At 41.6% G+C, this 21,021-nt stretch overlaps 1 protein-coding gene across 2 annotated transcripts in view; it reads right to left on the reverse strand.

Moving 5' to 3' along the window:
- Window positions 1-1,389: 1,389 nt before the first annotated feature.
- The window catches only part of rorca (RAR-related orphan receptor C a), a 30,183-nt gene continuing 10,551 nt past the window's right edge, over window positions 1,390-21,021 (reverse strand). The window contains exons 1-10 of one of the 2 annotated variants that reach the window (XM_035647855.2): window positions 14,500-14,922; window positions 9,057-9,142; window positions 8,771-8,912; window positions 8,179-8,619; window positions 7,897-8,018; window positions 7,271-7,403; window positions 6,053-6,160; window positions 5,789-5,899; window positions 4,811-4,923; window positions 1,390-4,689 (exon numbers count right to left, since the gene is read on the reverse strand). In XM_035647855.2, coding sequence (XP_035503748.1) covers window positions 4,528-4,689; window positions 4,811-4,923; window positions 5,789-5,899; window positions 6,053-6,160; window positions 7,271-7,403; window positions 7,897-8,018; window positions 8,179-8,619; window positions 8,771-8,912; window positions 9,057-9,142; window positions 14,500-14,542 — 1,461 coding nt within the window. In that variant the 5' untranslated portion in view covers window positions 14,543-14,922 and the 3' untranslated portion in view covers window positions 1,390-4,527. Of the gene's footprint in view, window positions 4,690-4,810; window positions 4,924-5,788; window positions 5,900-6,052; window positions 6,161-7,270; window positions 7,404-7,896; window positions 8,019-8,178; window positions 8,620-8,770; window positions 8,913-9,056; window positions 9,143-14,499; window positions 14,923-21,021 lie in introns of those variants that run through there. The other variant, XM_035647856.2, reaches the window with a different exon arrangement.

The following is a 21,021-nucleotide window of genomic DNA, read 5'->3' on the forward strand; positions in this document are numbered from 1 at the left end:
ACACTGACGCTTTACATGCCTGAGGACACAGGGAGTACAGGCCTTAAACACGTGTGTGAGCATGTGTGAGCTAGTGGTGGCCTGAAAAATAGTTGGGATGGTGAGATCGTGGGTCCCTCTCGTCAACCCCCTTCATCAATTTTGTACTTTTTTGCCAAAGTGTAGTGATTTCAATAGATTAATTTCGAGGCAGGTGGCAATGAAGGGCCCTGCCCTGACGTTCTGTACCAAAGACAGCGGTGTAACTGAAAACCGCATATTGGCCCTCGTCATAACACTGTCACAAACATAAGTGATTTGAGCAATTTTAAGGCCCTTGTAATGTCTGTTTATATTGAGTTTCAGCGGTTCATATCCCTCAAGCTGAGATTTCAATCAAATCAGCGCAAACCATTTGCCATAAACCAGGCTTGGGGTATTATGGGGCCCCTTTGGTTCTAGAGCCCCAGGGTGGTTTCCCAGTGTATCTGGAGAGCGATCCAGCCTTGGCTTGTCTGTCCCATCTGGTTTCTCTACCTTGACAGTATCTAATCATGCAGATAATTTATGAGTTGTTTAAAGAGGCTTTAAGGAAATTTCTGACCATACAACGAAGGTGGGAGACACTTTTTAACTATGAAGAGGGGAAGGTGAAAGATTGTTTTAGTGTCTCCAATTAGTTGTAAGTTAATTGAATTATGTCACAAGGAATACTTTCTTAAGGACCCAGTGGGGTTTATGAACTCCAGCCTGAGCACCTTAGCTACCACACGATGTAGTAATGAACTAGATGCTCCCAGGACAGGGTGTCATTTTCCTTCCAACTTTTATATTAGGTATAGAGATTGGATTGACAAAAAGTGCAAAATGCAATAACTGATAAGCTTTATTTTCTGGTAGGGTTATTTCCATAAAATTAACTTGGATCAAGAGAATAGTAGTGTTTATTGAGCAATTACGGTGTAGTCAAAGCTTGTGTGTGTGTGTGTGTGTACATTATTCTAAATCTACTAACTATCTTATTTTATTTATTTCATTGCTTTTTATCGCTGTAGTGTTGCATTTTCTTCTTTTGTTTTATTTCGACTGTATTGTTAAGCATCTTTGCACAAAAAGCGCAACAGAAATTAAGTGTGATTTGTTTTTTATGTCTGTTGTCTAGTCTTTTCCTGTCTATTTTGTAATGTGTTAAGTGTCATGTAAGTTGTAATGGAGAAAAAATAGCTGCTCCAATGTAGCAGCTGTATTCTAATATACTAACTAAAAAACTATGTCAGCATGGTGTTTCCATATATAACATTATATGAGTGTAGAATATGATGTTTTGCTGTCTATAAACAACAGTACTGGTTCTGTTGTGTCAATTTCAGTTTTAAAATACATTTCATAAAAAAATCTGGTTCTTTTCCCTTTTAATTGTAAAAAGACTTTTATTACATTCTTAGATCCACATATTCTGTCACCATTGTGCAATAACACGTAACTGTGTTACAACCTCTTGGGCTTTATATCCAGAACATATCATAAATTATTTCTTATTAAAATCTATATGATTTAATAATAATAATCTTACGACTGAAAACATCATAAACAAAAGGATCATGACAAAAGAGAAACATTTAGAGAGACATCTTTAAAACGCTCTTTAAAAAAAATAGAATTACATCTCTCCAAGACAAGGACACTAAAATGATGAGGAAAAGAAAACAAACAGAACATAAAAAGGATAAAATTAAGAGACAAAGGAAAATATCACAACAAAACCAACACAAGATTCAGAGATTATAATCCATCTTTTATATATTTTTTTACTATATTTACTTTTCATAATATCCTATTTCATCTATTACTCAAACTTGAAAGTCTTGCAATAATGATATTAGACAGGGGTAAAATCTTTGATACTTCTGAAATCAAACATTCACAAGAACATTGTACTGTACACAGTGATCAAGGTTTTACGGTCTTCTATGTTGGTGCGAGGTGTCTTGCTAGCTAGACAAACTGCAGACACTGTAGGACAGAGAGCCCAGCTATCTCCCTGAGTAACTCTAAACGGAAACGTAAGTGCAGATCTCCATTACTGCCGCCTGGACAGATTTTAGGCCTGCAAACACTAAAAAAGTAAACAGTCTTTTGTTATCAGCATATCTAACATTCTCCGACTCAACACACAAAGTATTGCACTTTGTCACACTGTAAGTGTCATCTATGTCAGCTCATAGCCCACCTGTGTAGTAGCCGGCTGTGTATTATATTCTAAAAAGAAAACATTAGTTTACTTGTGCTGCGAGGTTGGCTGTGCTGGAGTGCTTATGAAAATATTAACTGTAATACATAGAAACAAAGGCTCAACACACTTGGGACACACAATGGGAAAGACATTATTGCACAATCCCACCATGCCACTGTCTCGCGTACCAAGAAAAAAAAGAAGAAGAGGTTAATACCCCTTCATAACTGTGTGAGATAACTTCATGTATGGTGAAAAGCACTGTCCCAGCAGTGCAAAGCAGACCTGGCTCAAATAAAGCTAGACATCCAACATCTGTCATGGCGATTGTCTTAAAATGCTTAAGAAAAAATTAACAGCAGTGTTTTCTCAGATTAAAGCTATTTCTCATAGCTTCTCAAGTATACTGGCAGTACAATGTGGTTTTACAGAAACACAATATGTCCCCCTACTTTGAGTATAAGTGGGTCATCTGTACACACCCTCATGTGTCTCCAGAGACTTTACCAAAGAAAGATCTGAAAATGTCAGGTTTCCTGAATCTAAAGGCTTGAACTTATCTCAAATGACAGAAAAACCAGTCAGAGCGGGTTACTTCTGGGCAAGCAGATCCCGGAATTTGATTTTGTCTTCTTCCCCAGTTTTAAGAGCAAAATGACACATTGTAAGATAGTTCGGTCATCACTGGCCTTACAATTTATTTTTAAAGACACTCTCAAGCACGAACGCAGAAATACTAACTCAGGGGGGTAGCTGATGGCTCTGTCAACCCTTTCCTGTGCCATGTAGTGTTTGAAGTAGTAGTCGGGGGGTAGGGAAGGAATAGATCTGCCCAACCCCAAAGCAGTGAGAGTTGTGAGACAGACAGTAAATCCCCTCCAGAACCCACTGGTCCACTCTCTTCTCTTCCCCCTTATTCAACCATGCCAGTGGCAATGTAGTCAACCATCACATTTCAACACCAAACTATCTGGTTTTCAGTACTCTTAGAGTATTTTTACCCTGCTGGGGTGAGACAATGTTGGATGTTTTGGCGATGGCGCTCATCTGCGGACGGGGGCGAGTGGCAACAATTCCAGACTCCTCCACGAGAGCACATAGCCCAACAGTGGTTGGCTGCCCAGCACAGTGTCTTTCCAGCTTGTCAGCAGGTGTTATTTAGCATGTCTGACTGGTTTAACATATGTTTCACAGATGGCAGTCTGATGTGAGTGCGAACCCGTAAAATCGCATTCTGAGAGTTCAGTTTGGATTCTGCGGTGGACTCATAAGTGCTCATAATTATCCATAATACTAGATTTTCTTCTCAGTGAAAACAATCTTTCCATTCCCAAGTATGGGCAGGCAGTATCTGTTTGAGAGACCTGAGCACGAGCGAAACATTACCCTCCTCTGTGTGAAATCACCACTGCTCTTATCTTACATTATTATATATGTGTTAATATATATATTTTTAAAAAGGGAACATATGAAAATACTTTCACGATACCTCTGTGTTTCTCTCGCTCTCACTCTCTAAGTGGCATTTGTAAAAGGGAAAAGGTATTAGGACTGAGGTCACTGATTGCATTAAAAAAATAAAGAGCTGTGTCTGAGGGTGTACTCATAAAAATACCCACAAAGATCAGCATAAGTGCCGTATTCCACTCTGTGTGCAAGCAGGTAGGTGCATGGCAGCAGACACCGAAAGTTTGCCCATGATTCACACCGTTTAAAACTGTGTCTGCTTGTGTGTTTGATCATGGTCCCTTTAAACAGTTTGTTCATATGTTACAAAACTGCAAAATATGGGCACTACCGAAAAATATTGAATGAAACAATAAACTGTTACTAGACTGACGAACAAGCATTGTTACTGCAAACCTCCACAAAGTGGCTGAGGATTTTAAGTATGTACATTCTATATCAAGCCAAGGGCTGTGCTGAGCGGTAAAGGGGAAAGGGGGTACATTCAACAATAGCTTAAAGGAACTGTGAAAAATATTTTTGAAAAAACGAATTATAGGCTACTATTTAATCATTTCTTTAGCTCCCTATAAAAAGAGGTAACATGCACTTCCCAGTTCCCAGCAGCAGTTCCGGTAGTGTTACATGGAAACTGAGAGGACTGGCTCGCGGGGCAGCGTAAGCTACTCCACAAGGTCGGGAGTTAAGAGGTGAGAAGAGTGTGTCCTCAAGTGTAGCGTGCAGGATTGTCATTGAGCTGCTGGTTGTTTTTGTTTTTTGCCTCAGCTGGTTGCCACATTTTTTTCTATCTCTCCCTCCCTAAACCTCAGTGTTTATATTTGAATCAAGCTGTGTAGCTACAAGCTGCGTTAGCCCTCTGTAGAGTCTGGGAAGGTGATTTCACTGCCAAACACCTCCCTGTACAGAGGAGGAAACGTGTATGCTGTCTCAGGGTGCACCAGACGGAAAAACTCCAGTTTGTCGATGTGAAGGTTGCAAATGGACTTCATTATGGGAAGCTTGGAAACCATCTAGATGGGACAAAGGAGGATTTAAAAAAGGGTTAATCAAGGACTTGATACAGTGGCTTAACAAAATCATCATGATGGTTATTTTCAGCAAACTGGCACAGTCGTACAACGGGCTATGTACCTTAGCTAGTTTCTCCTCTGATGCTCCCTCTTTTTGTAGACAGCACTGCAGAGCCACGTAGACTCTGTCCTGCAACTTCTGAATCTTTTGGACATCTGTGAGCCAGGGTCGGTCTGAAGGAAATAATAGGGACAACATGGTGTCACGAGTGTTGTCATGTACTATAACCGAATCTGGCAAGGTTTGCAATGCACAAATACCTAGGAACTACTTGTTTCAGTGATCGATCACAGAAAACATTTTGATGTCATAGTAATAGTATCATCGCATGGGGATGCAGGTGTAGGCAGGAACCAGGGTCAAACTAGACCAAATACGGGAAAAAAATGAGGCTGCTAAAAGTCATCACCATGACGAGCTACGTTGTATCAACTCAGTGTAAGCTGATTTTTATTTGTTGCTTGCAGCAACAGTATTGTGCCGTAACATTGAAAAGCTTCAACCTGGCATTGAAGCAATATCTTGTCAGCGTCAGTACTTTACTGTCGCCTGTGGCTTTTTGAAGGTAACAGCAAAGATTGGTTTTAACTGAAAAATTGAATTTATATTTAATCAAACTTAAGCATGCGGAAATATATGGAGTGTATTTCTTAAGAAGTCTACCCCTGTTTACCTGTGATAAAGGATAATGGCAGAAGCTTAAAGCTGGTTAGGAGACAACTAACAGTAAATTAATTGTAATTAGCCCTGTTTTTCATGTCGACTGACACAATGTACTGAATGAGTGTCAAACTTGTGCTACAACTTTAGCAGTGCTGGTAAACATTTTTGATTAATGACTTCAATCTGCATCACAAGATCTTTTTATACACCAAATATGTGAAATACATTACATTACATTACCAATACATTGGCCTCTATAGGTTTATTTTCCAAATTTAGAGTGTTAGAAGGAATGTAGCCTTTTGTAATATTGTCACAGAACTTCAATATACCAATCTCTCAGGTAAAACTAAATCTATTTTGTTAGGGAATTACCTGGTGAGAGCAGCACAGCAGCACTGAAAAGAGCCATGTCTTCCTCGGACATCTGTATACGACTCAGGCTTTTAGCGAAGTCAAACACTGAGCCCACAAGGTCGTCACAGCCTAGGTAGAAGACGGAGGAAAAACAAGGTCATCAAGACAGAAACCCAATCTGCGTGGTGATTCTGATACAAAATCCACTGTTCATCCTTTTTTTTTTATCATGGTCATACATTTGTTTCCCACGAGAGAAAGACAGCGAACATGTCGACTCACCGAGAGCTTTGAAAAGGTGAGCAGTGGCAAACTTTCCATCGAAGAGCAATGTATTGTTGATGGGGTTGTAGGCCCGACACATACGGATCAGAAGAACATCCATGCAGCCTGTTGACACACACAAGAAAGAAAGAAAGAAATATAAAAAGCTGATCATCATATCCACATTGAAATATGCGCTAGGCTGATGATTTCAGACAAAAGAGCCTATGCAGGCTCTGAATCGTTGACTGAATTGTTGGTTATGTTAAGGACTGAAGTGCATAAATGTGAGGGAACAGCAAAATGTAATCCCACTTTAAACAACTCAACGTATTCCATTTTGTCGGTGAAAAAAAAGGAAGTAGAATTGCACCGAGAAGAATATTTACAAAAATAAAAATGTGACAACAGTACGACACTATAATTGACATCTGTACTTCAACAGGTGGCATGAGGAAGACATCCTGTTCCTTGATCTAATTAAAGTTGTACCTGCCCTGTCTCGACTGTATAAAGAAAACATTCTTCAATGACAAGATAATTGTACATAATTTACAGCAAAAAATGTGATACTATGGATGTTATGATATAACGAAGCTACATGATAACATTTGTTAATTGGGTAATACCTGACATAGAAGATGTTTGTGCATTTGCATAGTGTTTAATTGCCAATCTTGATTGAGTGGTGTTGTGGATGTGACATGTAAATGTATGGCCCTACTTACAGGAATGTCCTTCTGTAAGGACTCTTAAACAAACCCGCAATCTTGCTCCACCCTTCAGGTTTCACAGATTATGTTTGGGTGTGGAAACATTTCTCGCCTTTAGACATTTCTGATCGAAGCCTGTAATCAGACTCATCAAGCGAAGAAAACCTGTGTGGTTTGTGTTTGCGTGTGAGCTCTTGTGTCTTTCATCTTGATGAAAATGAGGATGGAAAATACCAGACTTTTCTAGGCTAACAGAACAGAACAACCATGCACCTTTTCAAGTCCCTCTGCATGCATGTGATATTTAAACTCTGTGAAGTCAGCTACCACCTGAGGGTGAAATGCTATTCATATGACAACAGCCATCTTAGTCACAGCTAAAAGTTTGCAAACTAATAAACATGCCCGCAGCAGGCTAGCTGTCTTGCAGGAGGCACATTTCCAGACTGTTATATGGCTAAACACAATATGCAGAACTGTTTTCAGCCCACAGGGCCAGTGTACACTGGTGTCATGCTCTGACCTGATTTGAGGAGGATAATCTGATCGTTCTGACACAGGTCCATGAAGCCAGTGATGCGCTTGGCAAACTCTACCACATACTGGATTGCATTGGTGATGTGAATGGCACATTGTTGCCACATCACCTCAGCTGACTGGAAGAGAGAGAAAAAAACAGAGAGGCGTTTATGAGAATTGCAAGTTGTAATTCATGGTTGTTTAATCACTCTGTTCTAATTTAGACATCAACGATTGTTAAGTTTTGTGGTATGATCAAATTTCCGTCAAAGACATCTTGACCTTAAGGACGTGTGATGAAATGTTGGATGACAAACCTCACTGTTAAGAAAGAATCATGGCGAAAAGAAGGGAGCCCTTATATTTGTTTCAGGAAACTTTTTTTCAAGATGTTTTACAGTTGATTTTCATACAAGGTCAACAACTGAAAACATTTGTCTCTGATCGTTGTACAAAAATGCAACTGTCATTTGTTTATAGATTTAGACTGTAAAGATAAAAGACATTCCAAATGTCCAGGTAGCTGGTGGAGATCTTTAACAGATTTTCTGGGTCTCCGTTCTTGAAATGAGTGTAAATTAGGTGCTACAGTGAAACGCATATAAGTGGATATCAGAATGTCACACATACCTTGGTCTGGCATGACCGTGTCTCTTCTTGGCTATACAAGGTCCACGCCATTCTCTTCAGCTCGTCTGTGCTGTACTGGCTCGTCTCAAGATGTGACTTGACCACACTCTGAGTTATACGCTCTAAACAGGGGTAAATCATTTTCTATAGATCACTTCTATGACAACCACACTTAAATTGCTGTCTGCTTTACTGGAACAAAAGTTACATCTTTTCACCATTATGGTTATTGTTCAATTTTGAATTGATTAATGGTTCAAGCTTTTCTGGATTTATACTAACCGATCTCAAGCAGCGAGCAGCCCCCGGGCAGTGGGTTGAGGATGGCATGTGAGAAGAGTCCAGAGTCTTGCAACAGCTGGTACTCGTGCTTGATGCTGTGGCTGTTGTCTACAAAGTCCAAGTTGGTCTGTTCCGGTGAACTCTGAGAGGACGAGCTGCTGCCTCCACTGCCACCCAGCATGTCCAGGTTACAGTAGTCTCCACCTGCATCCTCGGGGGTCAGCGGCAGGTCGAATAGTAGGCCTTCTGGCATCTGGGTAATGTCATCCAGATCACTGAGCGTAGTGCTGGAGCTTCTTCTGTAGGGGCAGCTGAGTTCGGCCATGTCGCCATTCTCATCACGGGCACCGATGCTTGCACGCTCCTGGGACTGCTGGTGCTTCTGGACCTCTGCATACAGGCTGTCGCGCTGTTTTTTGGACATTCGGCCGAACTTCACGGCTGCAACAGGAGTGCAAGGACCGAAATTAAACATTTAAGATGGTAGGGTCTCAGTCAAATGAGGATTCCATGACTCAGTCATTGTGATAAGCAAAAAACGCGTGGTGGAAACTCTGGGTTAATTAAATATAGATTGAGTGGCTGAACTCACCATCACGGCTCATGCCAAGAGCGAGACACTTCTGCAACCTGCAGTGCTGGCAGCGGTTACGGTTGGTCCGGTCAATTAGACAGTTTCTCTGTCGTGAGCACGAGTACATAGCATTGTTCTGCTGGCTGCGTCGGAAGAAGCCCTAAAGACAAAGAGACACACAATGAGACATTCTAACGTAACATATATTCGAGCATAACCAAAAGGCCCTTGGAAACCAGTTTTTATGTTGTTGTTGTTTTTTTAATGTGCCTCTGCTGATGATAGAGATAGTTTCATTGCTCACCTTGCAGCCTTCACAGGTGATGACACCATAGTGAATCCCTGATGATTTGTCCCCACAGATTTTACAGGGAATCACCTCTATTTGAGCTGGAGGGAAAGACATAATGAGGGGAAAAAAATCAGTGAAATACTCAAATACATTTCAATAACATGAATTATTTTAATGATGTAGTTAGTTATCTAGAAACTAATAAACACCTAGATCTGTGTTGAAAGAATATGATTACACACTAATTGCTAGAAGCAATTAGTATATATGTATACACAGCAAAAAATATTTTTCTTTCTCCTTGCATATTTTTCTACTAAATAATAGCAAACTAATCAATAAGCATATCAAGAAAAAATGATGTAACTATTATTAAACATGTATTAATCCTTGGGTAATTTTTCCAGCAAACTTTTGTCTGTTCCAGCTTCTCCAGTGTAAAGATTTGCAGTTTTTCCTCGTTTTACTTCAATTAAAACTAAATTTTTGGGGGTTTTAAACTGTTGTTCAAATAAAATTGATAATATCTGCAGATGCAGCTCTGCAGCCTTGAAATGATACACAGCATGTGACCCTTCCCCAAGTATGTAACAACTAAACGTACATTTGGGACAACATCCAAAAGCATCACCATTAAGAGGCTTTTTTTTTGCGCCAGTTACAGGAAGATTCAACATTTGCTTTTTAGGTCTATTGTACCGACTGCAGTTACTGTCAATAAAATACCTCAGCCATATCAAATGAAACAGGCAGCATATGACAAATCAATATTTACTCTAGAAATCTTTTAAACTCAAACTGAACTCCAACAAGACAACTATCACCGTGCATGTAACAATGATGATCTCAATGATGAGATACATTTGTGATAATGCTTCCGGATTATAAATGAAAGTGTCAATAACACAAAATGTAAAAACAAAGGTATAGATTATATACCTTGTGTTCATTGTTGAAGCCTGAGCCTTCTTACCCTGGAACAGCATGTTCTTTTCATTATGTTGTTTATCTAAGTAGCTGGGCCTCCTCAAGCCCAGAATAGCAGGTCAATTGCATTAGCTGAGGCCCAGGGTTATAAAGTTTCATGGTTCTCTCTCGCTCTGCCACTCCTCCACCGGGATCGACAGAATGTTCGCAGGTTGACAAAGGCACAGGGCCTTGCTGAACCCGTCACGCCAGAGAATTGTAACCCACAAAAAGACAGCAACCCACCGTGTAAACTGAGTGCAAGATTTGATTTGGCTCAGGCTGCAGGATGTGCCGAACAATTCCTAAACCACGTTTGTTGGCTCACACAGGGTATAAGGTAACCTGTAAATCGCAGCAAAGGCTTTAACCGGCCTTCACAGCTCTTCAATAAATTGCTGTTTTCTAAAGGCTCTTTTATAAACCACTCACCACCAACCAATCACATGAGGCACTGTGCCTGGGGAGAGACGTGCGTCACACACAGGCAAAACAGAAAGGGTAAATGGACGACATTACCCTGAAAATTATAACTTGGGGAAATAAAATGTCGACATCATCCCTTGACAAAGATTTCTGTGCAGTGCAGGTGACATTTTTGAAATAAAGGGCAATGGGAAAAATAATCCCTTTCTCCATTGCTCCCTTTATCGCTCCCCCTCCAGAGCCTCAGCCTCTCCCCCCGCCCGTCGGCCTGTTATATAACTGCCGTCTGGCCGCATTCCATGAACAAACTCATTCAAATGTGGTGGCCCCGGCAACAGTGTGACGATCCTCCCTCGCCCTCCCCTGCACCCATTGGCTAATGTGCGGGCAGCTATGTATACGACTTGCTCGCTCACCTGCCAGTCAGCTGAGCGGCACAGTTAGGCCCAGAGAGCAGAACTGCTCCACTGACACAGTTTCCTATTCAGTGAAGGGGGGAGGCGCCAAGGGTGGCAGCCGCACAAGGAACACATCTGGTTTTCTTGCAGGTTTTAAGGAGGAACCAAGTCTGACTCAGACTCTTGGTGGAGGCCTGCTTTTGGTATGCAAGGAAAACAATGTAAGGTTTGCTTACTGAGAGATGGATGACCAGTTGAAACTGGCAGGGTCAAACTATGCCACTGGTGATTTTCCAACTTCACCACATCTGGAAGTATTTACAGAAACACCTAGTACAGTAAGCTGCAGCAGGTGGCCCGGTCATAGCTAATAGTAGCACTCAACTTGTTGCAGCATGTGAAGTATTTGAGTGAAATTTCAGCTGTGTTTGAGCCAGACCATACATCTATTTTTACTCCATTGCAGTTGGCTGCCCAGAGATTCACAAATCACAACATTCAAATGAAGTATCCACTCCCTAGTGTAGAGACCAGCAACACTGGTCTGAGACAGTTTCAGACTCCTCATTGACCATTCATTATTTAGGGGATTTCCACAAATCTACTTCCTATACATTTATATACTTTATATTTAAATCCAACAATTGCTAAGTTTTAGCCCGATTAAAAATTTCAATCACATAACTTTTACTTGGGTTGATTAATACTGTCTTGAATATTTTTGGGACCTCAGTGCAAGAAAAAAATGTTTTTTTTACATAATCAACTGATTTAAAAGACCTCTGGTGTCAGCACCTTTCTTAGTGCTGTAAACCCTCGGGAAGAAGACTTTGCCCTCTCATCCCAGCTAATCAAACAGAGTTGACTGTCCTATTTACCTTGTGCTTCATATTTACCTACTGTACCTACATACTGTATACTTAACCTACATTAATCGGGCTTCTGGGCTATGGGAGGAATGACATTGTATATTATATAACATGCTATAAAGTCAAAGTCAAAGTTGGCCCTTTTTTTTATTAACCATACCAGTCACGTTTATCATTTTCGCTTTCCACATATCTCCCAATGCAGGGCCTCAACTACCACCTGTTTCCCGTATAGCTTCTATACGGGAACAGTGATGCCTCTTCTCATCTTCTCAACTCCCTGACCTACCAAGGGAACACAGCTGATATAAGATGGCGTGGCACTGACCTCAGACTCTTTAAAAATGCACTGCGGGTTTAGGTAATTACTCAGCAGATGCAACAGTAGTGGAATGAGAGGTATTGGTGTACACGGAGGCCTGTATCATGCATCTTGCTTTAAACCGTCACCAAGTAGCCCTGTTTTTCAGTGCAATGGATTAAAACCCAATAGAATCTGCGTTTTATAGCACATGTGATGTCAGGGTGCGTATATTAAGTACAAAGACACTTTGCTCAAGAAAAATGTGTCATAAATTTGGACTAATTCATTTAAGGCACATGGAATATTTCTGAGATTTTTTTTCTCTTTCCTTGTGACTAGAATTCTTTAATTTCATCTATCTGTGTTATACACATTCTTGAAGAAGATAATATCCTTTGAAATACAAATGTATCTGCAATATACAGTAGCTGTCAGTCAAACCAGGTGAAGATACTTATGTCTTTTGTTATTTTATTTTGTTATTTCCTTTTCTTTCTTCTTTTCTCCTTCTATGGATTATCCCACTTTTCCCACAATTAACATTTGTGTGCTGATCAACAGTGCAACAGCTGCCAAGAAGCACGGCTTCACACTCTGTGCGTGTGTAATCCGTCTCTATTGATAGGAAAAGATAAAGTGCATTCGCTTGATCATGCTGTTCATGCAGCTCCGAGCCCAAACCCCCGATGGCCTCTGCAACACATGAAGAGCAGACTGAGGAATTCATGACTTGCTATGCCCGGAAAACTAATAAGGAAGCAGGGTGAAGAGATAAAGCTTCAGATAAGGGGAGTGGAATCTTAGCATGCAGTTGTCAGAGGGAAAGGGCACCTTGACACATACTATAGCTCGCTGTGAACTTCCCCAAGGCTGCACACTCAACAGATAGTGGCTTTGAGCCTGAGCTCAGCGCAGCAGGGTCCTGAGAGAGTGAGCAGAGAGCGGCTTTTTCCTCTTTACTGCTACTGTACCTTGGGTCCTGGGCTAATGGAGCCCCGACACAGTATTATACATGCTTCAGGTCTGCACACCACCAGGGCACCGGGGAATACAATCTAAGAGTGCTCTGTTGGGGTTTGTTCATCTGATTGTGTTACATCACACCTGCCTTACCGGTTTGTGCAACAGTTTACCAGAATACCTCAGATATAAACACACTCAACAGCATTGGTTATCGCAATCTATCAGGTGGAAAGGTGATGCGGAATTTATCTTCCAACTGCTCATGACCTTCACTTATTCTTCATTTTCCAACCTCATATAGTGACCGCGACATCATAAACTATCTGGCCGTGCTTGACTGGACTGACGTACACGTGGGTTGATGTAAGCAACCTCAGCTGGCAGAGGAAACTGAGCTTAACTGAACCCTGCTGTGCTTCACGGTTGAATGGGCTTTGCTGTGCCCATATCCTGCTTGTCACAGCGGTGCACATGGCCTTGACGGCACAACAGCACAAAACAAATCAGACTTTGTCCTAAGAATGTACACATGTACACATGCACAGATATTGTCATATATATGTTTGCATAAAATGCATGCTCATCTTGCGTCACAGAACTTCATAAAAAAGCGATGCCGGCGTTGCGGCAGGAGGTGATAGAAGGCAGCGTGCTTCTTTCAAATGGTGAATTGGAATCAGATTTTTTTTTTTCTTCCAGTGCAACAGTGATGACGACAAAACATTCCCCTCCACACACACCACACACACTTGCTGTAATCCTCAATGACAGAATCAGGTCAATGGAGCACCTCCTATCTCTCCCTCCACCCCTTGCTGCCAATGCTGGAAAAGAAAAACACGCTGGCAGATGAACATTGACAGTAAACAACGCTAAAGCAGACTCTCGCCGCCTTTCGCCACTTTGTTTTTTAAAGTGGCAATAAAAGAATAACACCAGGATGTCCACGTCATGGCTGTAAATTCGGTGTCTGGGTCACACAAATGCACTAGAATACAAAGCGAAGTGTGATAACATACAAATAGATCGGACTAGATTGGACTACTTTTTGCAGGCTTAAAAGCTCCCTGCGGACAGATCTCCGTGCGGGCTGACAGCCTCCGAATCCCTCCGCTCCCTCCGCTCCCCTCCCCGGGCTCTTACATAAGACGAGGGTGAGGTGACCACGGTGGCGACGCGTTCCTCTCGTCGCAGGCGACAGTGAATGAGCCGGTCAATAAAACGAAGACAACCTGGCAGTCTACACGAGACCACCGACGTGTATCTGTGCCAGTCAAAACAGAGCACTTTGAAATATCCTTTCTAGAAAGAAAGATGTCTGAAGGAGTTGCACGGTCCACAAGGTGACATAATCACCGCCGCCGCAGAACATGCAAGTTGTGTGCGCAGTCTGGAGTTGGTCCCTGCGTCCGGCGCGTCCGCGCACTTTCGTCACAGGCTGGACACAAGTCAGTGGCTATGGACGGACATTTGAATGCGTATCGAGAGTAGAGGGGGGGGGGGGGGGGGGGAAATGTCCACACACTCACCTCTCATGTCGGCGGTGGGGTCCTGGTCGACTCTTCGAGTCATACAACTCCGGGTGGAAACGGAGCGGGGACACGCGGGGGGAGGACGACGCGCGCGCGCGCCTAGTCGCTCCAACACCGGAGCAGCTGAAAACTGTCACAACAGCAAATCCTCAAATGTTGTTGTTCTTCTTCTTCTTTCTTCCTTCTACCGCTTCTTCACAAGCACTGACCTTAAAAGAATCAAAAAGCGAGTGTGTTGTCGGTTGTTTGCTGTCTGTCTGTCTGTCTGTCTGTCTGTGTGTGTGTGTGTGTGTCGGGTGCTGCTGTGATAAGTCAGCCTTCTTCCCTCTCGCCTCCCTCTCGTCTCCCTCTCTCCTGCTCTGCGGCTCACTGTAACCTAGATTCGGCGCGTGGACTACACATGATCCTCCTCACCCCGCGGGCCGCCCGCCGCGTGCCCCGTGAGCTGGCGCGCGCGCGCGCGCGACCCGACACCCTCCGCGCGCTTTCCAGGACGCGCTCGCGTGCGTGGGAAAAGAAAGTGTGGCAGTGTGTCGGCTTCGGAGCGACGGTCGCCCGGCGTGGGAACTGTTTAATAACAAGCGCGCGCTTTTATCTGCCAACAGAACACTCTTTAACTTCACCTTCAGCACTCGGTGTTTGATTTCTATTCCCCCGCGTCATTCTTTTTAGGTTATAGGATGAAAATAACACTGTGCCTACATGTGTTTCAGTCACTCCAAACACTGTCTCACAGGTTGGATCAAGTCTTCTATTAAGTCCTAAGTTCTGTACAAGTAATGTCAAGTCCACACGATCCACAGTCTGCATTAAAACTGCAGGTTTATCTTAATCTGATGTGTGTTGTGACACATTTAAACAGAATATATCTTAAATGCATGATTATATGAAAAATTGCCACCACAATTCCCCCTTTGGCCATAAAATGGCCACCCAAACCAAGATATAAATTTGATCATAACATCAGTGGATATACAATCCATCAGTTCAGGTTCAGGTACATTGTCATAAACTGAAAAATATACACATTTAACACATACAACTCTTGGGAAACAGGATAAGTATCCCCAGACATAAAGTCAGAACTAATGTCTACGTCAGACTGGTCATCGTCACCCATATTGCATAATAATATCGCATTTAAAATCCTATTAGACTATATATTGTTTTCACACTGTACATATTTGGTTTACACTGTATGAATTATTTCTATTCATTGTGTTTTATATTGCACTCAGTTATTACTTTTTTCGAATGTTTCTATTATACATGTCAAATTTTCCCCTTAGTGTGTGAGTGCTGTGTTGTTGTTATCCATTTCCTGATGGTATGAAATCTATCTATCTTTTTATCTATCTATCAATCTATCTATCTATCTATCTATCTATCGATTATAAGTTATCATAATTATCAATAATTAATTGCAGATGACCAGGTACAATATATCCTCATTCCTGTCCTGGTTACCATTTTAATTGTGGGTGTGCGTTTCTGAAAAAGAAGGCAGGCACACCCTTGGACTCATCCACAGAAAAGCCCATGATAATAACACTGCTGATGAAAATAATTGATTACAAGTGTGGGAAAGATGACCAATGTATCATGTAACCTAGGCAAAGTTATGAAATGAGGAGAAGAGAGAGATTATGGTAAGTAGGTTAGTGGAGCAACACGGAACTTCCACACCCCTCCCTCCCTCCCTCCCTCCCTCAGGCCATCCCTCCCACCCGCCCTCGTCTTTCTGGTGTGCATGTGGGCTGAGTCTCGCCCTGTCTTTCTTTATTTTTCCCCTATGAATGCTTTTGTCCTGAATTATATCACAGCTCACACTTTTACACGTAGTCTCTCTCACACATTTGCTGTGTGTCCATACTGCTCTCTTTTGGCCGCCCTCATGATTGTGGCTCTTTTATCTATACTTTTCTACAGTTTTTGCCTCTTCAACTTTTGCAATTGCTCAAAACTAAAAAGAAATTAAAAAAACATTTCAACATAAATGCAAGGCAATATTGAGGTTGTTTTTCCTGAATGCACAGTTCAAAAACAATGCTGGGAAAAGTGCTGTTTTGCTTTATTATATTCTGTGGCTGTAAACTTCCTCTTCCTCCCATTTAGGCGGTTTTGCAATTCTGATGATTTCCTTCCTGATCCTCATCTGCCATCTCTCTTGGGTTATATTATGTCCCTCAGTGTGTCCCTCTGTCGCAGTGAGGCAGTCACACATCCATCCGGTGTTTGCCTACAACGTCACTGACCTCCTAACCCTGAATCTTATGTAACCATGGCAATACCCAAATTAGAACACGGAGCATGGAAAGAAGGAGGGGCTTATAGCTTCACATACAGTCAAGAGGCGGCCAGATTAATGCACGCGCCACTCACTTTTTGTGTGCGTGTATGTGTGTGTTCTCTGTGCGCTAGGTCAGCGAGGAAGAAAAAATCAAACACATTCAAAGCCAAAAACAGAGGCAGTGACAGTGCATGTTCAAAGTGAGATGCATGACTGCAACGACAATTTAATTGCTCAAACTGGTCTCTGCCCCAAAGCGCATAAAGCCTGGTATACTGAGAGGATTATTTTAGGATCCAAGCTCTGTCTTCCATAATCCTCTCTTCTCCCTTCTCCCTCATCCTGCTAAACCCTCTGCCTTCTCCTCTTTCAAATGCCCTCTAATCTCTCTCACTTGGACTCTCTGTGTGGCTGTAATCTGGTTTGTATCTTTCACCTGCACCAGGTTCACATCAATAGGTCAGTGTGCCACACTATAGCGAGCCTCTTCCTTTTCCTCCGGTTACACTCGATCGTACCTGTCCCCTCCACAACCCGAGGAAAGGATGTCCTTTCTGGTGTTTGATTGCAATTTAAAGGCCAATAGCGGCGCTATAATATTTCCAGACTCGTCACTAATATCATTTGCCAGTGAGATTAGAAATTCAGTGCAGAACTCTGTTTGAAAAACAGCAGTTGACAAAATAATCTTTACAAAAGGTTCATTTAGAAGCTCTTCTGCCCCCCCCCCCCCCCCCCCGTTGTTGTTACTGTTCTGTTATAGTGCAAAATAAAAGGTTATATTGCTGTGATGTTTTTTATATTTTTAATTTAAGGTCCACTCAGACACTTTTATGGAGGTGTTTTTTACTGTGTCATATAGTCCTTATCAGCAGTTTGAACATCTAAATCTTAGTGGCAACCAAACAAATGCACTCTTCCAATGAGGACTGTATGATGCAGCTGAAAGCTCCAGAAGGAGCGTGTATACCTTAAGTTAGACTTTATTGTCGGATTTGAATAACTCTGATATTCATCAAATCATTGTTGGGTTGTTTATAACTGGACCAAAGTGGTGGAGTGTCAAACGAACACTGAGCCATGGCGCTATCTCAGCACACAACTGCAGGAGTAGTGAAGCTCTGAAACGTAAACTGTTCTAATGCAGCTGCTTACCTACAACCTCACCAGCTCCGGAGTTTTGCCTGTGGCAAGGTAAAGTAGATGTGACATGGGTAGCATGCCTCTAATGAGCTAAACGAACAAACAAGAAGCAAACTGGAGTGCCCTTCAGTTCACTTTGTCTTGGTGTGTGTCCTCCCTTGGCAGCTGTTGATACCAGAGAGGACTGAATATATTACCCTCAGGTACACATCAGCTTCACATCCTGTCATCGGGAGTCATGCTGTTTATTTGGTCTTGACGGGCAACATCTGACCGATAGGCATTCAATTAAAGCTGACATTTACCATGGCACATCTGTCTGCGCTGCTTCCGCACACAGTGCTCGTCCTGTTTTGTGTCGATATTGCTCTTCCTCCATTAAGATGATATTGCATCTGACAGTCATGACAGGAGGGAGCGACCACAGGCATTTGCAGAGCTGTGGCAAGGTTCTGATATAGTGATAGAGAAATAAACATCCATTTAGACAGCCTAATAGATAATACTTGGACAGGGAAGAGCTTATGGTCAAAATTATGGCCGTGAGATAAAAAAAAAATAGATCTTTTAGAAATATTGATTAAGAATGGATCTGGATCAAGAATAAAAGTCTATTTATTCAGGATGATATCACTTATCCGAGCTCAGATGAGACACACAGAGAAACACTGCTAACTCAATGCTGCAGGTCAGCTTTATTGTTTTATTAAAAAATCTGACTTACAAGATCTTCTCTCTCTCTTCCCCTGGCCTGCTCATGTGTTTTACATCTCTGACCAAGTCTCAGCACCATCCATCAAAAACAAAGGGAGCATACAGTCAAAAAAAGAGAGGGCACAATAGGGCCACCCATGAGGCCGTTACACCACCTTGAAACAACTGACAGAAACTGGCATTCATGTTGTTGACTCCAAACTAGACCACGGGCAAATCCCTTCCAATTTTTCACGGCCTTCTTTAAGTAACCATGATTTTTATCCGTTGCAAAGAGCCAAAGGTATTTGTGTAAGGCCTGAAAGTTCATTACCTCATTTCTCATTCCTCCCATCTGCTGTTATTTTTCCCACCCTTCCCTTCATTGTGAATAAAGTGCTAATCCTCTCCACACCTCTATGGTTACAACCATAGGATGGCACTCAGTATTGCTCAAACCTCCACCAACAGTCCCCTTATGAAACCACATATAAATCTACTATGTATTGGGATGTGCACCAAATTGCACACACTCTAAGTCCCCTAAATATGCCTATTTATTTCCATCACTATCCATGAATCATTCCCTGGGAAATTGCTGAAAAATGCAAAAAATGCAACAAAAAAAAGAAAATCTGTGCCAAAATTTTATGCGTTCTTTCTTGATCCATATCCTATCCTTCCACCAAGAAATCTGTTCAGTAGACTTTGTGTAATCCTGCTGATAAACAAACAAGCAAACAGACAGGGGTGAAAACATAACGTCCTTGGAGGAGTGAATAATGCGTGGATCTTAATTAAAAAATAGCAGGCATGTTTTAATAGACTGATATGGGTGTGTGCAATTTGGTGCAGCTTTAATTTAAGGGGACTGTTGGGCTTTGGCAGAGGGATGCGCTCTTCTGCGTGCCATTCTAGTTATATATGACATAATTATATGATTAATACTGGAGGATCAGAGTGTGAGCAGCATGTTACTGTTGTAGATGCTGGAGGCGGAGCTACTTTTAACTACTTAATATTTCGTTTTATATACAGACGCAGGATAAATCTGAGGGGTCAACAAATGAGAGTAAAGAAGGGAGAAAAAAGTTCTAATACACCAATCTGTTTTCAGTTTTTTTACTTTTTTGGTGAGGTGCCGGATCTATTTAACATGCATTGAAATTAAACCCCCATGAGACGTTTAGAGAAAAAAAAAACCTTTGTTGGTGGAGCTGTTGACAAGTCATAGACACCTGTGATGTAGCCCTGCAGACACACAGCTGACGCCAGAAGCCAAAAAGGGTTTGGTGTGTTCTTTGCATCTTGTGTGTAATTATAATTATGATAGTAATGATAATAATAATTGTATAATTGAATATTTCATGTGTTGTATATAACACAAGCTCTGGCATATTATCAATGGTGTCAAATCTTCCTCTCAAAAGTAACTAGTAACCAAAGTTGTCAAATACAGGTGGAGTAGGATGTAGAATATATCCTATTTAAATGTAATGAAGTGGAAATAAAATTGTACTCAAGGCCAGTATTTGAGTTAATGTACTTGGTCACTTTACTTTACACAACTGGTTACATCGCATGTTGCTAGAGTGATGTCATTATTCACTCTTGCACTCATGTGAATGAATGAAAAAATATGCTAACCAAAAAGAAAAACTGGGCTTTGTCAACATCATCCGACATCTTTGCATGTCTGCACATGCCTTTGCACTTGTCCAGTGTCAGAGGCCATCACATACCATCCATACAAGTATTCCCAAACGAAAAGGCTCAAAAGCTTTCCGCGATATTTATTAAATATAAGCAAAAGCAATCCGTCACTTAGCCGTCTCTGTTGCTTTTTCACAGGTACCTCCTCTCAGTTTCCTCCACAAACCAGTTTACCAAGGCTTCAGTTACAACACCAGAAAAGAGAAAAAGAGAGATGCCAAACTGAAGTAGTGATCAATGGACAAAATGAAAATGTGTGCATGTGAGCATGAACAATGCATTTTTTTTAAATCACCAGCTTACTGTGTTATTTTAGCATTGCAAAAGCTGCCGTCAGAACATAGATCAAGGAAACAAAATGTATACTTTACTCGTTGTATTGTTGATTATGAAAACAATGAAAAACCTGTGCATGTTGTATATAGTCTACTTTACTGTATACACTTTATAGAATAAATTTGTCACATCAGAGTTTCATAATGATAATATTTTTCCCACACACCAATATCTCCAACTTAGTGTTTTGTGCTTCATTTTAGAGCTGTGTGCAGCGTTCTTTGCCGCACTGTTGCTCTCTATCTCTTTCTCTCTGTGTTTTCACACAAACACACTGACCATGGCCAGTACGGGGAGAAAAATGACCTGTTAACATCGATAACGTTTTTTACCTTTCTCAGATG

This window comes from Scophthalmus maximus, chromosome 13, assembly GCF_022379125.1.
Source record: "Scophthalmus maximus strain ysfricsl-2021 chromosome 13, ASM2237912v1, whole genome shotgun sequence".
Taxonomy (NCBI): domain Eukaryota; kingdom Metazoa; phylum Chordata; class Actinopteri; order Pleuronectiformes; family Scophthalmidae; genus Scophthalmus; species Scophthalmus maximus.